The following is a 22332-nucleotide window of genomic DNA, read 5'->3' on the forward strand; positions in this document are numbered from 1 at the left end:
CGCTTCGTACTTTATATCCTTGTATAAATTTTTGAAAGTCATTTTTGTGGTGATGGTCTACGAAACTGTGATCATCACGTAATTTTTTTGAGAGGACGAGACATGGCGTCATACTGACAACTGGACATTCAATTGAGCGGTTTGTGTGGAAATTGTGCACCTTTCATTGGCACACTCAATGTCACTGGGTGACGTGGGAGCCTTTATTGTTACTGTGAGCAATATGTTCTGAAATCTGATAATCAAGTGTCATCGTAGCAACAAGGATTGAGCTTTTTAAGACTTTCTATTTCTATGCTGTCATATATCACACCAAATAGCAAAACATTTCGTTCCAACTGAGAAGATAAACAGCCTGGCTCCACGAACAGAACGGACTGCTTTAATGTGTGGAGGCTTGAAATTCTGAGAGAAGCAGCTCAGGAACCAGTGCCAGATGTGGTGTTCTACGTGCACAACATATATGTTGAACAGATATTGACCCAGGCTGGAAACCACACAACTATTCATCAATCCTTGTTCACCATTAGCTGTATATTCGATCGGATCGTAAGATGTCTTTCGCCCTAGACCTGACATATTCATTCTCGCCCAAGATAGTTTCAAATACGAAGTCGTGTATCCTTGAAAACAGCTTCTTAAAAAACATACGCTACATTAAAAAAATTACTGGAAGGTGGACCCAGGATATCATCGAGGACCATCCACTTCGCTGTGGGAGATGATCTCGGCTCAATTGAGCAAGATACAAATACGTGAATCTCCTGAAAAGTGATATCCATACACTGAGGAAGTAATTCGGACTGTATGCGGGGGAATCATCGCAAGCACATTCCCGTATTGGAATAGTATCATATTCACAACTCCGATTCAACAGTTGTAATTCTGTTCTACATCATAAATGTGAGCCATCAGCACTGACTCGCAACTAGATCGAATACAGAGGGTACGGGATTCGGCATAATACAGCTATGACATTGTCAATCTATCAAAAAATAAAAAATAAGAGCATATATTTGGTGGTTTTAGGGATGCTAACTGATTGTAAAGTGTAAGATCCTTATATATGACATTGTGTAAAATTCTCGACAGGGATATTCCTTGCACCCATACATGACTTCCACACCTGGTAGTGAGACACCCAATTTCTTAATCACACGAACTCTAACAATGGAGGGGTTTATTCGAAATCAATCAACGGCCTACGAGTTCTGTACTACGACCAGACAAGCCATTACGATGTACTTAACACTTCAACCACACAAAAGATCCAACATAGCGAGTAAGGCGGAGTCGAGGGGGGCTGAGGCACATATCAACTCTTTGCCTCTGCTCCGAGGAGCCGCTGATAAACACACCAGCCTCCACAACAGTTCGCACTCCAAGTGTATAACCTGCCGACCTTCCCTACCCTAGCCCAGACAACCCAAAAAATCCTAGCCTACTCCACCATCGTAGTTGACGAAGGCATGTGCATTTCAGATCTCGGAAGCACCCATGTGCAACGTCTTAGACGCGAGCACAGCGGGTGATGTAGCTGCAACCCCTGCTGTATGGGTTCGGGGGTCCCGATGCAGCACCGCAATTGGGCGTGTAGTAGCTTCGTCCGGCTCCAGCAGGGCATGGACTGCGGTTTGCTCTTAGAGCACCGTAGGTGATGTAGAGAACCGGACCACCAGAGCCCGCGAAAGCGGGAGCCTCCTGCGGTGGGAACCCGGTGAAGGGACTCGGAGCTACGGCAGCGAACGGAGCCTGCGCCTGGGCTTCCAGGACCAAACAACCCAGGAAAAGCACCACCAAAGCACACCTAGCCATTGTCATCATGCAAGCTCCAGAAGCGGCTCCTGTCACCCCTCCTTCTGCAACCGCCGCCGCTGCTCCTCCTCCTGCTCCTCCTGCTCCTGTTTCTTCAGCTGATGAAGGACTTAAGGCTGGTGTCGAAATATGTCAAGACGACACACAAAGCAACCACGTCAAACAAAATCCGAGTGAAGCCACACAACGGAGGGTCCCCGACTGAAAGCAGTGGTGGAAGAGAATGAGGCTAAGGCGGGGTGATCTGCGCGGCGTGCGTGAGGCGCGAATGAGCTGCCCAACAACGAGCAGGCAGGCGCTGTCAGTGCAGGAGTCGTCGATTCCTGCTCCAGATCTCTCTAGCAGCTCCTAACTTGGAGAGGAACGCGGCGTAAAACTAGGCCCACGTCGATCATCGCGACGGAGGGAAGGAGAGAGATTCGGGTGAACGCACATGGGACCCCCTCCTCCTCCCTCATCGCCAACCCCTCTCTCTCTCGTGTGCATCTCGTTCTCTCTCGTGTGCATCTCGTTCTCTCTCGCGCCGTGCTTTCAAATCCCTCCCTTCCCCCCACTTCCCCGGCGCATCGTCATTCGTCGACGCAGGATTCGTGATGTGAGGGGGATGGATCCAACAACAACAACGCGGTGGGGATGGTGGGACTAACGTTTCCAACTCTCTCCATCCCCTTCCCCTTTCCCCGAAGGCCCTGCCCTGCTCTGCCCCACGGACACTGCTCGCACACTTTCCCCTCGCCGTCTGTGCTTCTGATTGCGACTCTGGAGTTGCCTGCACATTCGCAGTGCTTGGACCTTGCAGCTGCTGTTTTATTGTTGTTGTTGTTCATTGGGTGTTAGCAGATTGGTAAGTGTGCGAGGTGGGGCTCACCCACTTTGCAGTATGCCTGTTTTGAGTTGTGCATTATCTATGTGTTGTTTGTGATCTAATAAAAGTTTTTGTAAAAAATGTATAGATTAATTTTACTTTTGAAGATAGTGTATCAATAAGTTTATCAACAAGCCAATGATACTTATTACAAGTCAAATTTTGAGTATAGAAAGATGATCATCAAGTAATAATTTGCCTCCACATGAGCATAAAAGAACATTAATGAGACATACATCCTCTTGTATAATATGTGAGGATTGTAAAAAAGTACAAAGAGATTATCTTTTAATGATTTCTATATTTTTTGTAAATTGAAGTAAATGATTTTGTACATAGGTTTATAACAATAAAAAAAAATAAAAATTTTCATGTTTATTATAATTGACACTTACAAAGTAAAATCAGTTATTCACTTTAAGAAATATGTAATAACTTGATATCATGATGCCAAGAATGAATCTTCTGTTTTATTTTAAACGTGTTACAAAAATAAAATCTAATTTATCAACAACTATTTGTTGATATATGTATATTATAAAAACAACCACATTTGTTGAGTATAAAATAAAATTCAAAGTCTCTAAAAATGCAGCAATATAATATTAAAATAAGACTGTTTTATTTTTAGAATATATATCAATATTTGGTTTTATGTAAGTAAATAACCAATTCTAAGAAAAAAATATTTTACATAAAAAAAATAAAAATACTGATTAAAACACATGTTCATTACTTGTATTTTATTGATTAATACTTCTTATATTTGATTTATTTTAAGCAATAACTTGAACTAGTAAAGATATTGTAAGTTATCAATCTGTGCAAGGTAGGGTTGAGAAAAAAATTTTAGATAAAAATTAGTAAACTTAATTTTTAATTGAATCCATGTAATTGATGAATAAATTTTGAATTCAACATTAAAAAAACAGATATACATATTTGTTTTGGTTAAATACTTATTCTCACTATAATTATTATGATGGAAATGATTATATGTATAATTTTGGCATTTTTTTTTAGTTACTTAAGACAGAGACTTTCTTTTTATTGTTACTGTTTATTTATTCTTGAAAACATAAATGTTAGTATTTTATTTATTTATTTTATCAACACATTAACATTATTTTACTATTTCAAGATGCTATAATCAAATGGCAATATCAAGATGCAATTGGTGATGCACCTAGTGTGAATTAGATAATGCAAGAAAGAACTCCTTTTTCTCCAGTATTTATCAAACTTTCAATTTTTTGTAAACTTTCAACTTTTTTTCTACTAATCTTGTTTGAAGCGTAAATGAATTTTTTCTCTTCTAATATTTTATTTTCTTTATCAATTTTTTTCAAAGCTATAAAAATTGTATAAATTAGCTTTTTTTACAACATTATCTTTGATATTAATATCAAGTAAAATGGATTATATATGTGAAACATTAGTTGTATGGTATTAAACCTAGTACTTTACAAGCAATTTTAATTTGTAAAACGTACATTAAATTTCTTTTGTACAAAATATTTATTATGTGAGTTTTTGTAAATTTTAAAAAATACTCTTACACAAACCCTCTATACTACTTTTTTAAAAGTTTATTCAAGTTCTAAAACATTATTGTAACATAAATGGTTTCTTTTGTACAAATATTCAAAAAAGTGTTCAATAAAGGTGATAAGTAATATATATATATATATATATATATATATATATATATATATCTTTCTATGTATTTTGTATACAGTATAAATTGGTCATAAATTGAATATTTTTTAATATAACATTAGTGTAAGGAAATAAAGTTGAATGTACTAATTTTTAAAAAATGATAAAAAAAGATTTCGATAAATGAGTTTAAAGTTGTATTGTTAAGGAATTTTTAAAATCTATGAACTTTAAACATGCCAAAATATCAACTTTGAAGATGCTAAGATTTATTACTAGGAAGATTATTTTATTTGTAAAAAATTATAAGTTAATTAGTTTGGAAATAAAAATTAGAAAATATTTATTAAAAAATTTAATTTATTTTTCACAAATAACATCAATATCTATTACTTGTGTAATTTGTCAAGAACTATTGAGTGACAAAAATTTCTATTGAGTAAATAGGCTTTGTATATTAGTACCAAAGTAAATTAAATTTTAGCATCAATAGTCCCATCCAACACAATCCTTGTATTTAAACATCAAATTTGATAGCAATAATAATCTAGCTTTAAGTTTTTTCAAACCATTCTTTATGCCATAGCTAAAAGATTTTGTAATGTTTGTGACCAGAATCACATAACCATGGACTAATATCAACACTCTAATTTCTTTTTTTGTCAATTTGTCCGCAGATTTTAAACACAATGGTTGCTCTAGAGAGACTCACTCCACCAACAATCCTTTTCCTTCTATTCTTCACAAACATTTTAAACTCATTAGTAAAATAAAATAAAAAATAGTGTAAAAAACAACTTGTAATATTTGTCTCGTTGAAGTATCCTTTACATGCAAAATTGAATCATAAGTGTTGTTGCTATAAGCACATACTTCCAAAGATATAACAAAGGTGCAATAAACCCTTAGTTATACATTGCCAGAATGCACAACTATTTGCACAACATTATTGAATGTTAGTACATAATCAACATGCACTGATACCATCTTCACAACTCGCTGAAGTAACACACAGTCTTCAAAAGGGTTTTGCAAAATCTCATGCTTGTATAAATTTCTTAAGTAGAACTTAGTGACTGAGTTTCAGCAATCAAATCATGACTCAAAAATACTTGAAATTCAATGGTCGAAGTTCCATTCACCATCACGTCCTTGAACCAGTCTTAGAACGTCTCCAAGGCGTAGATTTGAATGATCACATCAACGTTTGTCTCTCACTTTGGAAAACTGGTCACATGTTGTGCAGTGGGCGTTTACAGGAATCCTGCAAAGCTCTTAGTGGCGAGGCTGGCCTCGCCTTCGATAAAATCCGTTGTGCCTTCTCGCTTCCACGCATGCACACATGCTGTAACTCTGCTCTGATTTGTGCAAGTTGAGCCGTGGCTAACTAGCTGGTAAAGGTTCCTGCACTCCACTTGCTTCTTCATTAGATAGCCAGTGTCTAAAGCAGCCCAGATCAAAGAATGATCTGTAGAGGACGCGGTGGATGTAGGCGCGGGCACATGTGTTTAACGATAGTATCGGGAAGTTCGAGGTGGATCTGGAGTTTGAGAAGACAGTAGGTTATCTTGGATGGTTTGGATGAGCAGCTGTGTTGCTGAAGTGCTTGTGTCGGTAAGGGTTTGCATCCGGGCTTGATTCGCAAGTTCGCATTCTTGGATGAATTGTTGAGGAATTCCCACCTCTCAAACTCCAGGTCCAAGAATTGTTGAGGAAAACGTCAATTACACAACCTCTGGCAGTTCTTGCGGTTTCTGATATAACTGCTTCAATTCTTCTCCCTCTGTGCTCCTTCAAAGACATGAATGGTTGACTAGCCATCAATATCGTGACACTATACTAGCAGTTAGTGGAATGTGGCTCCGATGTGGTATGGAGTAGAAGACCGCAAGCGAGGTCGTAATCCTCATCGGTTTTATTCATTTTCATATGTCACTCACCCTCCCGGACTCTGGGATCGTGTTTGGATCTGAACGACTTTCGACTGAGTATGGAACTTACTCGATCGCCATCCTGTTATCATCTCTATTATTTGTGACCTTCGCAGACACTTTTTTAAGTTGGTTGGTTTTTTTTCGGTTGAGCAGTCTATGGGCATGACAGAAAGCTCGCAAATATGTTTTGAAATTCTCTAATGATTGCACATCTGTAGGGTACAATAGCTAGAGACCAAAAGTATTGTGGTCTGTGGGGAAGCTATGTCCGGAAACATCTCAAGTGAACGGTATAGCCGGCTTTTGTCAAGATCTCGAAGGGTCGTTTACTTGGGGATGTTTCTAACTCACGTCCAACTAATTAGAAGGATTTCAACAATTCTATAGTCAAGTAGCTGATTTTGCGACTAAGGATGCTATACTAGATCCAGCAAATAGATAACACCCACTTATAGATAAGAGAGATGTGCTGATGCCTCGACAGCTGTGCTGTTGCAGGAACTGATATAGTCACTGGGGCAGAAGGAGCTTTGAATTGTCGCTGAGATCAATACGTTCTTTTCATTTTACTTTTCATGTTTTTTCTACTATCGGAGATTAGAAGAAAGTAAAGAAGTGCAGGGCCTGTCCCGAGACTAGTACGGTGCAATTAGGACTACCAGTGCAAACAACTGTGAGTATTCGATCAGAACTAATACTGCAAATAATTGTGGATGTTCGATTTGGACTACTGGTGCAGCCAAAGGAAGTAAGTGTGGCGTATGTGGTTCTAAACATGCGCACGGTCAAGCCTAGTTGCGAATTTCAGTCCCATCCATGATACACTAACGAGAAGATCTAGAAAGGTTAGGAAGAAAAAAAAAAAAAAAAAAAAAAAAGAAAAAAAAAATGATGGCTGAATATTATTCATTGAAATGTGTAGTCAGCTTGGAGGTTTTTTTTAACCTTAGTTTGATTGTTTTCTTAAATCAAGACTGTGGGTGTATTCCCGTGATTTTGTGTTCTAATCTAGTCTTAATGTTACATTTCAAAGAATGTTTCGTGTTCTTATCCAAGGTTTAGGATGGGTTAGGGTTCAGTGCTTAAGGTTGCTTAGGTTTATATTAAAATTAGAGGGTGGGATTCAAGTATTGGAATTTATTTAGGAATTAAGGTTTTGTTCTAAGATTACATAGAATTTAATATGTAGTCTTGTTATCATGGATGAAGATTTGGTTTTAGTGTTTGGTTTTATATTTGGATCTTAACATTTTATCTAAAGCTTTAAGATATCTTAGGTAATGGTTATGGTCAAAACATTCAAGTAATTATCAATAGGCATTAGAATGCTCTGCTTATAAAAAAAAAAAGACTTATAATCTGCATTTCTTAATGTTAATACTTACTGTTGACAATAATCGACATCCTCTAATTTTAGTATTTTAATATTAAAATCTACATTTCTTAAAACTTATTGTTGAAAAAAGACATATTTTCCATCATATATATATATATATATATATATATATATCTTTTGTAAAGATTTGAAGGAAAATGTACTAAAAAATTTGATTCCAGACGTTAGAAATTAATTAATTAATAATATATAAATATATATACATATACATAGGATTACAAGATTTTAGTAGCTCTTGGTTGAATTGTTAAGAAAGAGTAATTAACTTACATGTATCTAAGATAAAACTTATTGTTGACAAGAACTATGACAAATAAATCATAAGCCTTTTACTAAATTAGTGATATAATATTATACTAATAAAAATAAAGTTTGCAAATAAAAATCATCATATTAATAATGATGTTTGAATAGCAATGTGGATTGAAGTATGCCATGATTATATAGTTTGTTAATAAAAATAATAATAATATACTGGTATGAGTATCACTATCTAGAACGCATATTTAGAATAAATTTCTTCCAAGTAATAAAAATAATAATTTTTATGTTATTTTTATTTCTTATTATTTTGAATTTTTTTGAGATATTATTCTTTTAATCAAAAACATAATTTTTCTGCATGTAATCAATTTATTTGAATGTGAGTTACTATAATTACTTTTTTATTATAAAAAGATTAGCAAAGATAAATGATGAGATTTACAAGAAGGGATTGAAGGAGAATGTGGTCAAACTAAACCTTCAATACTATTTTGTAAGTATCATTTTAAATTTCAATTGTAATATATATATATATGTATATATATATATATATAGATATATATATATAAAGATAATGTGGACATATGATATTACCATAATTTATGAATATTATTATTTCTTGAATTTAATAGAACTTGAATTTATAATAATTTATTGCATATTAACTAAATCTAATGTATAATTTTTAGAATATGTTATAATAGGATGAAAGAAGAATATTTGATATTAATTATTCTAGGCCATTTTAATTTTATAAAATATTTTTTTGTAATAAAAGATAATGCAAATAAAGAATGGTAAATCTTTGCTCAACATATATATATATATATATATATATATATAGGAATAGAAGTGATGTAAATAAGTTTATATAAAATTCACAAAGAAATTATTTTTATAATTGATATCATTTATTGAATTGCAAAAGGGATATGTTACTTTCATGATATGTACATTAACCATTGTAATCTAAAATCTAAAACACATTACTCAATGTTATGGAAAAAATAAAATATAATACTACTCAATATATTATTTTTTAAATAATTGATTCTAAAATGCTTAAATTTGAAGTTGGAAAAAATCTAAAAAATATAAAAATAATAATTATATTTATGGTAGTAAAATATATATGGTTATTGAAGCATTAAAAAATAAGTTTCAAATATAAAGATGAATCTTTTTGAAACTGATATCTATTCATTTTTAATAAAATATTCTAAAATTATTTTTAAAAAATATATATTTTATAGTATTAATAAAAATTGATATATATATATATATATATATATATATATATATATTTAAAATAATTAAAAGAAGTGAAAGACCAAAATTATCTTTAAATTGTGATGAATTGAATAAATCTATTCAATAATGTTGGACTTTAAAACTTTTAAAATAATTACTACTTTTAAATATATTAAAAATATCATTATACTATTATTTTTAAATGCATAATTATCAAGTACAATAATGTTTAGATATGTAAATATAAAATAAAAATTGAAAAATAAAATTATAATATTATGTATGACTTATGTAATTTTTACAAAACTTTTTGTCATAGACATATATAATTACCAAATAAGAAGTATTAGGTAAAAGTAATATGTATTTATATTTTGATAATATCTTGTGAAAAAACTAATTAGAAGCTTTAAAAATGCAGATTTCGACTTTATATATGTTTATAGTTCACTAATAGGTTGGAGACTTGGTCAAGAAGTTAGCCACATATTATACATGTTAGTAGCTTATGATACAAGTTGGCCATATGGTACACATGTAGAAAACTTACCTTACAAGTTAGACATATATTTTGTAATTTGGACGTAAGTATGAGGTTATATAGAATGTTGCTACATAGCTTCTAATTAGATAGTATATATAGATGCAAGAGTAAAGCCTTCTTCACTCTTATTAATGTCTTTTTTGTTCTTAGTCTAGTTTCACAAGTCTCTAGTCTTCTTGTCTTTAGCAATAGCCATTCTTGTTCTAATATCATATTACTTTTGAGTAAATATCTACTTTGTTTTAGTGATACAATAGTACATTGAGGTTTTTGTTGTTTATAATTTATAGCCTTAATAATTTTTGATTTAAATTTTAAAATGTGGATTAATTCACTTGAAGAATAATTTGATAGAATGTAATGATTTTTAAAAGTAACATAATTAAATGTAAAAAAATTGAAGGCATTATATATTTTTTGGAATAGGTAGAATATATAAGACCACAATTGTAAACACTACACTTAATAATATAGAATACATGTATGATGTATCATCCTTTGTTGAGTCTATTGGAAGTGATAATGATTTTTTCATAACCACTTGTAAAACCATAAAAATTGAAAAAAAAAATGTTAAACATGTTTTTAAAAAATTAACATTTTCTTACGATAGTCTTTAATAATATAAATATTTAAAGTAAAATTAAAATTTTCATGCCAATAAATATTTTATTTTTTAAAAAAGATAGTATATTAATCAAAATAGTTTAAAATTATAAATTAATAAAATATTATAATAATAGATTTTTTTTAATAAAATTTCACAAGCTTGATTAAGAAATAAGTTTAAAGGTTTTTAACATTCATTCTTATAGATACCACAAGAATTTATTTAATGAACTTCTTGATGTTAGAAAAAAAAATTATAAAAACTTGTAATAGCTTGTAGTCAAACTTAAAAGTTATAGTATATATTTAAGAAGTCAAATAAATTTGAGATATTGGAAGAAATTATATTAAGACTCAAAAGAAGAAAATAATTGAATGGTGATGCATAACAAAGAGTTTATTGCATCTTTTTTATACATTAAGGTATAATAAATTTCAAATTATACATTGAAGATTTAAAGGGATCTTAAATTGAAAACTTTCTTAACTTAGCATTCTTGCATTGCTAAGCTTAATGAGTGTATTAAAATTAAAGAGATCATATATGAAGTTTTACTTGTATACAATATTTTGATTATTTACTAAGAACTTTTAATATCTTTCAACATTGGCATTCTTAAATTTATCCTTTACAAGATGAAAGAAACGGCTTAATTACTTGTAGTAGAGACCAATGCCTATTTATTTGACAAGAATGCATTTCTTTTATCTTTTTGGATATTAAAATGAATTGATAATTAATGAATCACAAATTTAAAGATATTTATGGATATTGGAATAAAATTAGTTACAACAACATGAAAAATTAATATTTACAAATACTAAATTATACTTTAGAAGTGTTCCAAGGATTGGAGTTATACAATCCTTTCCAGATTTAACTTTTAGGATTTAGGATTTTAAGGTTTTATAATTTAGGATGTCTTAGGAAATTCTAGATTTATATATATATATATATATATATAGTTTTAAAATAATCTACTCATTTATTTTCTATGTCTAGAAGTCTTGTGGTAAAGCCAAAATATCCTACAAGTTTTTATTTGTGAGATATAGATACTATGGCTTTAATTTTGACTTTTTAAAAAACTTTAAAAAAAATTAATTAATTAATTAAATAATCTATTCCTCCTAATTTTAATTATTTTGAATTTAGTGGTGTTTTTTTTAGAATTTTCAGAAATTATATAATTTAATATTTAAGATTTATAGTTGGAGATAAGGATTTAAGATTAGGACTTAGTATTTAGAATTACATGGATGTGCCATCTTTTTTAATCTCTCTATTTTTTAATTTTCAATTGATTTATATTTTTATTTTTAGTATCTACAATTTTAATAAAATAATTAACTTGTTCTATAAGTTTTTAGTTTACAAAATATAATAATTTTGACAACGGCCTTAGGATTTTGATTTTTAGCATAGAAGAGTATTTGAAAGTTTTGAAAAAACCATTGTGTATATTTGGAGGTTGCCAATTATAAATATATATTTGAATTGCTTTAAAAGCATATATTTTTTTAGATATTAAAAATTTTATTATTTTAGTTTTTTAGCTAATTTTGTAATTGATTAAGATTATATAAGTTTTTATATGATCTGTTATTTATTTTTGGAGTCTAATTATATACTTAAAATATTCTATATTTTTTTATTTTTAGATATAAGGCCTTTGATTTGGTATTTATTTCTCTTCATCTTTTTATTTTATTTGTCTTATTAATATTATAAGTTGACATATCTTCCATTTTTGATGTTTTTGATTCTAATCGACTATTTAAAATCTTCACCAAGTCTATAGTTTAGAAGATATAAGACTTTTAAAATTATAAAAATTATCAAATGGATTAGAAAATCTTGTATCTTTTATTACATATAAAATAGATACATGTTGAAATTTAATAATATTTCCAAATAAATTAAAAAAAAACATTGCAACTTTTACTAAATTTTATCTAGATGGATGCATAACTTTGAGATCATTACCAAAGAAATTTAAAAACCTTATATCTTTAATTATGTTTATAAAATTTATTACTTGAGATTGAAATCATTATGAAATAAACTAAATAATCTCATATCTTTAGAAACTTTAACTATAAATAGACATTCAAGCTTAACTTTATCACCAAAAGAATTAAGCACTTTCACATCTTTGATAAGATTTTATACAAAATGGTACCTAAGATTAATATCATTGCCAAATAAAATGGATAATCTTACATATTTAAAAATCTTAGACATTAATTGGTGTTTAAGCTAAATTTCATCATTAAATAAATTAAAAAAATATTAAATCTTTAAAAAGTATACATGTGAGTAAATCTTTGAGTAATCTTATATCTTTGATTATATATAATTTTAATTTTTGCTAAATTTTGATATTATTTCTAAATAAATTATGTAATATTTTATTTTTATATATATATATATATATATATATATATATATATATATATACATATCAAAGAATTCTTAAGCTTGAAATTATTACCAAATAAATTAAATAACATAATATTATCAAAAACTTAAAATATTATATATTCTTCAAATTTGACATTTTTTCCATTTAAATTAGATGACCTTATTTCTTAAATATATATATATATATATTTCAATTATATAAATCTATTTAGATTTGTAATTAATATTAAGTAGAATTTTAAAAAAATTAACAGAGTAAAACATATATATATTTTAAAGTATATTTTATTTTTAGAAATAATTCTTTTAAATGATAAAATTTCCTATTTATATCAAAGATATGAACTTAAAGAAGATGCATAAACTTATAAAAGTCTATGTTAAAAGAAAAGTGAAAAAATAGCAATAAAGTAGTATGTATATTAAAAAGAAACTAGAATGGCTATTGCCAAAAGACAAGGAAACTGGAGACTCTTAAATCTAGACTAGAAAGAAGAAAAGAGTTGATAAGAGTAAAGAAGGCTTTACTCTTGCTTCTATATATACTATCTAACTAGGAGCTACATGGCGATGTTCTATAGGACCTTTTATATGAGTTGACTTTGCAAGACACATGCCTTAGCTTATAAAGCAAGTTTTCTACATATAGGCTGCATAACTAGCTTATTCTTCAAGCTACCAACATATGTGGCATATGGCCAACTTGTTGACTATGCTATTGATGAAGAATAAAAATATTTGAATGGCACATGGCCAACTTATTTGACTAAAAATTAGTTATTTCTTCATCATTAGCATATTTTTCATTGTATGAGATTTAAAGAAAGAAACATAAAGAATATATATTTTTTTATTAAATTAATTGATTGAAACGAATATATGATTATTTCGACATGTTTTCAAATTTTAAAAAATATTTTACATCTTGAATGATTTATCTTATTACAAGTCTAATTGGTCTTTAAACTAATACAATGTAGTAAATCTTTTGTTCTTAGAGTATTAAATCTTTAATAAATTATATATTTTAAATTAGAAAAAACTATGGTTAATAATGCTAATTTTTTATTAATATAAAAAATTCAAGTATATAGTAAAAATCTCTATATAATAATCTCAATATATTTTAATAGAAAATTACGATTTTGACTCTAATGTTTGATTTATACATTAATTTTTTTATAATTAATATAGTTCAATGATTATAAATAAATAAATAAATAAAATATAGACTATATATATATATATATATTAATTTTATAAATTTATTTATAGGATATAATGCATATTTTTATTTTAAAATATACTATCACAAAACAAAACTAAAAAATAAAAATAAAAAATTATAAGAATTATAAATTAAAAATATTTTAATAAGATCTATTACAATAGATGATTGTAGTTTTTTTTAAATAATTAATAGTTAAAGATTTCTTTTAACTTAATGATAAAAAATTCTTTTCTAAAACATGTTTTGTATTTGATACCACCAAGAGTCGCTTGAAATAAGATCTTAAGTTCTTTTAAATCTAAAATATTCTATTCATAATAATCTACGTTAATATAAAAAACATTCAACCTATTTGTTTTACTTACATTCAACTTTTAAGATGTACTTTCTTCGGTTTTAAAAGTATAGTTTTTTTTCTTGATTACAAATTTTATATATATTTTATTATAAATTAGTAAATCAACACATCGCATTTTATAAACATTATTTCTTTTCTTGGGCAATCTAAAAAAACTAGTTTAAAAATTTGTAATAATTATTAAATTTTATCATTTTAAATTCTAAATCTTTAATAAATTATCAACAATTTTTAACAATTATTAAATCTCTAATAAATTTGTAAAATTATTGCATTAGCATCAAATGCTTTAAAAGTTTGTAATCAATATTAATTACAACTAAATTAAATACACATTCTAATTAATGATGTAGGTCTAAAAAAACAAATCACTTGATTTTGCAAAATCAAAATATGGTTAATCTCATAATTAATGATAGTTGTTAAAATATCTACTGAAAAAAGAAAAAAGAATAACAAAATAGCACAAAAATCACAAAAATCAAGTCTATTGTTAGATTTCATCTTTAATAACATTTATTCTACAGTAAACAAATACAGATATGAAAATAAAAAAGGTAGAAGTTTTTGGTAAAAGTGGTCTGTTAACCCCAAAATGCTACTTCTACGTCTTTATGATGTTGGAATTTGTTTTTATGAATCAATTAGATAATTGAAGCAACAAATTAAAAGAATTAAAAATTTTAAAATCACAAGTAGTTGGTAAATTCCCCACTTTCTCTAAAATCTTGTCTGAAATATACTCCCAAACCACTGGTTGGACACAAGCTTTGCATGAATACAATCAGATTTAGAGTTAACTTATTTTCATCTTTTGGTTGAGAAGCCACACAATAGTGCCAACGAGTTTATCAAAAGTACTGTACAAAGTGAAGAATCTGACGAAGAGAGCAGACGCCCATGAGCGCATTGGCTGGTTTAACTAAGAGACAGTTTGCAATGCCAATGCAATTTAGTGAGAGGTGGGCTCATGTGTTGCCGTTGCAGCTGCAGTTGGATATCTAGAACTAGGTGGTACCATTCTTCGCACCGTAAGGATAAAAAGAGTGGGAGTAGACTATCACTTTCAGTGTAATTCAAATGATCCAAAAGTGGATTGTCAATCTTGATGACATATTTGTGAAATCAACATAGAATTTTCCTCAGCTGCAGCTTCACTTGAGACTCTTTTTCTACAATCTGACCCAACTAGACTACTCTGCTTAAGGGAAGATGGTTGTCGCAATCCAGACAGCAGAAGCTCGATTTGTTGGGGAGGGAAGGGCATCTGCTAGATCTGGGTCCGATTAGATGAATTGTTCACGATGGATCTGAGGACTCAATAAAATTACATGTAGTTGAAGAGATTCTCTTTTCATGCATCGATAACATTCATAAGGAGATAAGAGCACTTCAATCGCTAATAACATAAGTTCCTTTGCTGTCTAGAAACTATTCCTAGGAAATTAATAGAATGTCAGTTACTCACACCACTTGTTCTTTTTTCTTTGGTAAGAGAAATTATACGACCAGACGCAGGGTATCCAAAATAGTATAGGAATACTTTCTTGCTGTACTCACTAACTCGAAATTCTAAGATCTTGATGACGCAGTGCACAACCTGGAATTCGTCGATGACGACATACCGAAACGAATTCGTGGCCTCCGGTCAAGAGATTGCTACGAAAAGTTCAACGGGAGAATTCATTTAATGCCGTTGTTGCAACCTCACAAGTCCAGCGTAAGCTCCATCTTTTTTCGCAACAAGGTCATTGTGTGTTCCTTCCTCGACAACGGTGCCGTCCTGGATAACAGCAATACTATCAGCATTTCTGATGGTCGTTAATCGATGGGCCACAACCACAGATGTTCTTCGCTGCATGAGCCGATCCAGAGCTTCCTGCACGATTTGTTCCGACTCGGCATCCAGAGCACTGGTTGCCTCATCAAGGAGCAAAATAGCAGGATCTTTCAACACAGCTCGGGCAATTGCAACTCGCTGCTTTTGACCACCTGAAAGCTGAATTCCCCGCTCACCTACTTGAGTGTTGTAGCTGTTCGGCAAACCACTGATGAAATTGTGTGCATTAGCTGCCATGGCGGCAGCGTGAACCTCCTGCTCTGTTGCACTTTCACGACCGTAGAGAATGTTTTCATAGATCGTTGTCGCGAACAACGCAGGTTCTTGTGAAACAAGTGCCATCCGCCTTCGGAGGCTTTTTAGATTCAACTTCTTTATATCCGTTCCATCAATGAAGATGCGACCCGACGTGGGGTCGTAAAACCTCTCCAGGAGAGCGATCACGCTAGACTTTCCAGACCCGCTCGCTCCGACAAGAGCCAGTGACTTGCCTGCCCTTACTTTGAGGTTCAAGTCCTTGAAGATCTGCACATCCGGTCTGTTTGGATACGTGAAAGCCACATGCTTGATTTCGATATTTCCTGAGACGGTTTCCACAACTTGAGCGTTGGGATCGTCAGCATCAATTTCTGTAGGGCGGTCTAGAAGAGCGAATACGGAAGCCAGCGCTTGACCTCCCTTCATGATATCCGGAGCTAAGGCGAGAGTTTCAGCAATGGCAAACGCCGCGATGATGAGGACCATGAAAACTCTGATGACGTCGCCGAAGTTGGCTTTTCCTTGTTTTACCAACTCGGAACCATACCACAACCCCAGACCGTAGGAACCAAACAAGCATAGCTGAGAGACGCCATACCCAATACCTGCAATCTGCCCCCGCAAGAATCCTCGCTTCAAAGGTGCTTCGAGTTCCTTCTGGAAGAGATTCACAACTTTGTCCTCGGCGTTGAAGGCGGCAACGGTGCGGACGTTGCCTATAGCCTCGCTGGCGACCATAGTAGCACGGGCCTGGGCGCCTCTTACATCTCCTGAGAACCCTTTCAAAAACATTTGCTGCATCAACCACGTGCCAGTGAGTTTAGACAATTTTCCAAAGATGGTTGGCAAGAGAAGCGATGAAACATTCCGACTTGTAGGGTCGTATTTAATAAATTAATCTAACTACTTCTGAAGAAGTGCATCCTGCAACCAGGACAAAGGGAACGGAAGCACGACAAATTGTTGCTTATGCATAATTAGAGTACCTCAACCATTGCGGCGAATACTTGGAGAGGAAAGGTGGCAAGAACAACAAGAGCCATCTGCCATTGCAATATGAAGGCGATGATGCCAGTTGCAATTAACAAGGAGGAGTTTTGAACAACCAAAGAGATGCGATCTCCGATGGCACCCCTCACTGTGGTGGCATCTGCAGACAAGCGGGCGGAGACTTGGCCACTGCTATTCTCATCCTTGTCAAACCAGCTTATCTCATAAGTCAGTATACCTACACAGCAAACCACCAATTAAAGGGCATCAGAGATCTATTTTGACATAGGCTTGTGTACAGTGTAATTACAATAACAGCAAAAAGAACTTTAGGCGGTTGCTAAAGAATAGAAGAAGAACGTCTCATACTCGAGGAAGTACAACTTACGAGAAAACATCATTTCCCGGACACGCTTGATGAGGTTCTCGCCCATAACTCCAAAGAAAAAGTGCTGGACAAAGTAACCCGCAAGGGCGGCACCAGACAGCCCGACAAAAATTATAGCATACTTCGCAACCTCCTTCCTCATCTTGGAGTAATCAGTGTAGTAGTATGCGTATAGGACATTACTGATGATCAACGCAAAAGCTGGGTTCATGAGACCCGAAACAATCGAGCCAAAACAACCCAAAAGGCCATAACCCCACTCAGGCCTGTTGACCTTGAGTAACCGCCACATGGTTGCTGCTGGAGGAGGGGCCACTTCGTCCACCTCCCTTCTCGACCCCTCGGACATGTCATCGGAGACTGTGCTGTGTTGCCTGCTTAATCTCCTTCCTGATTTCGACATGGATAGCCTGAACATGAAAACAAAAAACTCTAATGAGTGCTTGCCACATGTCTGATTGTTGCAATGACTACCAGCTTCTGGTTGAAAGAGGGCGGAACAGATCAATAATTGCAAATGTTCACAAGGAATCACCTCTCAGATCGGTTCACGGAGTTCCCACGGGATAATTCCCTGCCACGATCTTTACTCTGAGCCATCTCTTGTAGACGAACAAGGGAGGTGTAAGCACCGTCTTTCTCCAAAAGGGTGGCATGATTCCCCATTTCCACAATGACACCTTCCTGTACGACGGCGATCGTGTCTGCTTGCTGGATCGTAGAGAGACGATGAGCGACCACAACAGTGGTACGACCGATCATCACAGTGTCTAGCGCTTTTTGGACAATCTGTTCTGAGCTGGCATCCAGTGCACTGGTTGCTTCATCGAGAAGCAGAATAACAGGGTTCTTCAGAATTGCCCTTGCAATCGCAATCCGCTGCTTCTGTCCTCCTGACATTTGAATCCCACGCTCACCCACCTGAGTGTTGTAGCCACCGGGAAACTGAGAAATAAATGTGTGCGCATTGGCGGACTTGCATGCCTCTTCAATCTCTTTGTCAGATGCACCAGGTTTACCGTACAGAATATTCTCCTTGATGCTGGTAGCGAAGAGCGCAGGTTCTTGGTTTACGAGCCCAATTTGACCACGAAGCCATTTCAGATTCAAAGATTTAATGTTCGTCCCGTCTAGAAGCACCTCACCTGCACCGGACCAGTCGGAAAGTCAGAATCCACTCTATAATCTCATTCCTCGAGTTTCCCTCTATAAAACTAACACTGTAGTTTAGTGACGGAAACTGAAGATAGGCAACAAGATAATTTACTCTCCAGGAATAAATATCGTGGATCCAACCTTCATTCGGGTCATAAAAGCGTTCAATCAGAGACACAACAGTAGACTTTCCAGACCCCGAGCCTCCAACAATTGCTACTGTCTTGCTTGCAGGAATGTCGAGTGAGAAGTTTCTGAAGATAACAACGTCTGGTCGTGAGGGGTAGCTGAACTGCACGTTCCGAAATTCAATGCGTCCATGAACTGAACTCAACTCCTTGGCTCCGGGGGACTCCACATTGATCGTGGGCTGTTGATCTATCATCGTGAAGATTTTGTATGCGCCTGCTTTGGCCTTCGCAAATGCAGTCAAATTCGGCAATGCTTGACCTAAAGATCTGAACAAGGAAATTTCAAAGATTACTAGCCGAAAAACTGGAAGAGTGCCATTGTGCTCAAAGTGTAGTTGTCCGGAGCTATAGAATGTACAGCACAGGTGCTTACATTCCACCGATGATGACTGAAAAAATAGCAGCAAGTGCTTTTCCACCATTAGCTTCTCTGTCTCGAACGAGCACACCTCCGTACCAAAGAAGGAGAGCCCAGCAACAGAAGAGAACCCCATACGTAACTCCCATACCCAAACCCTTAGCTAAGCCACTCTGGTAACCCAGCTTCAGACTGCGATGAAGAGAAGAGCTGTATGATTCAGTCGCCTTCTTCTCCCCTACAAACGAATATACTGTTCTGACCTGTGCGATAGACTGCAATTCATGACAGCGAAATACCGTCAATTAGAAAGACGAAGTGCGGCTAATTATCGAATCTAGAACTGAAGATTGTTCGGAAAACCATGCTGGAAGATTTTCTGTACCTGTTCAGCAATGCCTCCTGCCTCTGCATACGCTTCATTGCTCTTGGAAGTAAGGCCTGTAAGTGAGTACGCGTACAATCCACCTGCCATCGCAATGGCAGGAACGACAGCCAAGGTAACTAGTGCTAACTTCCAGAGTAAGGTGAAGCCAATTGCGAAACCCGAAATGAAGGTAACAAGGTAGTGTATGAAGTTGCCCATCTGCAAGTGAGAATCAACAGATTTTCATCAAGATTAAGAAACTGGAAAAGAGCGCACATGAAGATGATGTGCAGATTAAAAGATTCTGGAACATGGCAGATAAATAACCTTCTCACTGATGGCATCTTGAATCAAAAGAGTGTCCGACGAGATGCTGTTCACAATTTCGCCAGTGCGAGCGTCAGTGTCGAAGAAGGCCACATCTTGTTTCATCATTGCCTGCAAATATCGCACACGGATGCGCGCGGCTTGCCTCTCACCCGATTGCATCCAGGCAGCTACCTCGGCCCATGATGCGAAACACACCACGATTCCCAAGTAGAGCATGTACAGTGAATACTGTCAAGAAACAAAGCAAGCAGATACAGAATGAGAGAAAGAAAGAAAGGAATAAAGGACTCGGATAGAGAACCAGAAATAATACACAAATCTTCTTTGAGTCCTCTATATCAACCTGAAAAGAATCTTCGCAAGACTAACTTGGGAATTTAAAACTTGAGAGCTATTTTGAAACCATGTTCAGCACCTGGCCCACGATGTCAGCCATTTTGACAGGATTGTTGGCATTTGCACCGAAGCCATCGAGAAGTTTGCCGAAAAACAAGAAGAACACAGGCAAAGCGCAGCCATGAGCAGCTGCTCCGACGAGCCCAATGGAGATGAGGAGATAATCAAAGGAATCCGCAAACTTGAAAAGCTTGAATAAGGACACGGCGCCACCCACTGGTACATCTGTCTCTGAATCCTTATCTCTCTTCTCCTCTTCGCCTGCCTTACCTGCAACCGTCTTGCTCACTTCCTCGGAAAACACTGCTTTGCCGGCTGGTACCTTATCACTTCCCTCATCTTGCACGCTCTCAGCACCCGCTAGAACCTCAGGATTCTCTTTGCCGCCTCCCATCATTCGTTGCAAACGCCCTCCAGAATTATTGCAATCTTGGTGGAGGAGTTCCACAGATTTTTGAAAAAAATATGAAACCTTGAGCGCACTATCAACAGCACGCTACCAGTCAGTGTCAACGTTCAGATACGGGTCAGCGACACTCCCAATCTCAAAAATCAAACCGACTTGCAACTGTCCCCTGCTGCTACGAAAGCAACTTTAAGCTACTTCGAGTAGAATGGGGTTTAGGTACTCGCGTGCACAGCGACACACGTTCTCAGAGGATCCACCTCGAACTTGCAAGGGCGGCAGAAAGACCGGCCCAGAACTAGATTTGCTACTAAACCACAAATCTAATTCCGCAATGTAGAGCCAAAGGCAGGAAGCCTCCCAAAACTAGATGCAGATGTAGCCCTTAAATCCCAAAAGGAAAACTCCTGACCTCAGGTGCCGGCTGTCACCGAGTCAAAGTAATACAACTTGAATATCCACCACCACAGACTGGCGGTAAGCAAGCTTGGAGGCCACGGCGCCCACCCACCAAGAAACGGGGGGGGGGGTGGAAGTGGAGCTCCGAGCTGCGTCGAAGATTAACCATTTCTGGATGTGCCGAAAGCCTCAGCCAGGGCCGCCAGGCGATTGGAGACAGTCATTTACAAAAAGCAAAAAACAAAAAAAAAAACAAAACAAAACAAAACAAAACTAGACACGTGCCGAGCATCGCGCCGTTGTTGCGCTCCCTGCCGCATTCCTCCGATGCTTCTCCACCTTCACGAAATCGAGTTTAGGGTCGATTTCAGTATTACAAGCCAATATTGCAAGAACAGAACTTCCATCCCTAATATTATTAGTATCATTCTAGAACTGTGATGGTTTACTTTTAGGTTGAGGAACAGTAAGTGCTGCTCAACCTTACGATATGATTTCCTTTGTAGAATGGTCGTCATGAATGTAGATGCATATATTTTTAGTCACGTTTTGTGGAATAATTAGGTGTGTAGTGATAAGCAACTGGGTATTGTGCAGTGTTATTAGCCCAAGTACACTACTTGTGTAAACTTTGACAATGTCATGAAAGTGGGAATTCAAACCAGATCGTCATTTTAAAATGTACGGTGTCAACCAATTCATAAATAAATAACTCGTAGATGTTATATTGTTGCTATTGTTTGAAAATGTAAATGTCATTAAATTTTAATACAATGTAGTTAATACATGTAACTCTAGCAAACAAAAACATCTAAATATACATTTAATGCTACTTTTTTCATATCATGATCATTCTGTTTAATATGTAATCTAAATTATCCACAACAAATTTGACTTGTCATA

At 34.1% G+C, this 22332-nt stretch overlaps 2 protein-coding genes across 3 annotated transcripts; both read right to left on the bottom strand.

The window, feature by feature from the left end:
* Window positions 1–1039: 1039 nt before the first annotated feature.
* On the bottom strand, window positions 1040–2574 carry LOC141045555 (uncharacterized). Its single transcript, XM_073534953.2, has one exon. The coding sequence runs from the start codon at window positions 1822–1824 to the stop codon at window positions 1510–1512; it is 315 nt and encodes a 104-aa protein (XP_073391054.1). The 5' UTR covers window positions 1825–2574; the 3' UTR covers window positions 1040–1509.
* Window positions 2575–15685: 13111 nt separating this feature from the next.
* On the bottom strand, window positions 15686–21560 carry LOC112283755 (ABC transporter B family member 19). 2 transcript variants are annotated; one of them, XM_024522853.3, is made up of 10 exons: window positions 21443–21560; window positions 20644–21106; window positions 20226–20456; window positions 19917–20117; window positions 19547–19806; window positions 19124–19440; window positions 18363–18972; window positions 17828–18237; window positions 17436–17677; window positions 15686–17244 (listed from the first exon to the last, which is right to left on the bottom strand). In XM_024522853.3, exons 2-10 carry the CDS (start codon window positions 21019–21021, stop codon window positions 16039–16041), a joined length of 3855 nt encoding a protein of 1284 aa, XP_024378621.1. In that variant the 5' UTR covers window positions 21022–21106; window positions 21443–21560; the 3' UTR covers window positions 15686–16038. The 2 variants fall into 2 exon arrangements, with proteins under 2 accessions (XP_024378621.1, XP_024378620.1); XM_024522852.3 differs by having other exon boundaries at window positions 21258–21470.
* Window positions 21561–22332: the final 772 nt, after the last annotated feature.

Source organism: Physcomitrium patens, chromosome 6 (genome assembly GCF_059467195.1).
Source record: "Physcomitrium patens ecotype Gransden chromosome 6, ASM5946719v1, whole genome shotgun sequence".
NCBI classification, from domain to species: domain Eukaryota; kingdom Viridiplantae; phylum Streptophyta; class Bryopsida; order Funariales; family Funariaceae; genus Physcomitrium; species Physcomitrium patens.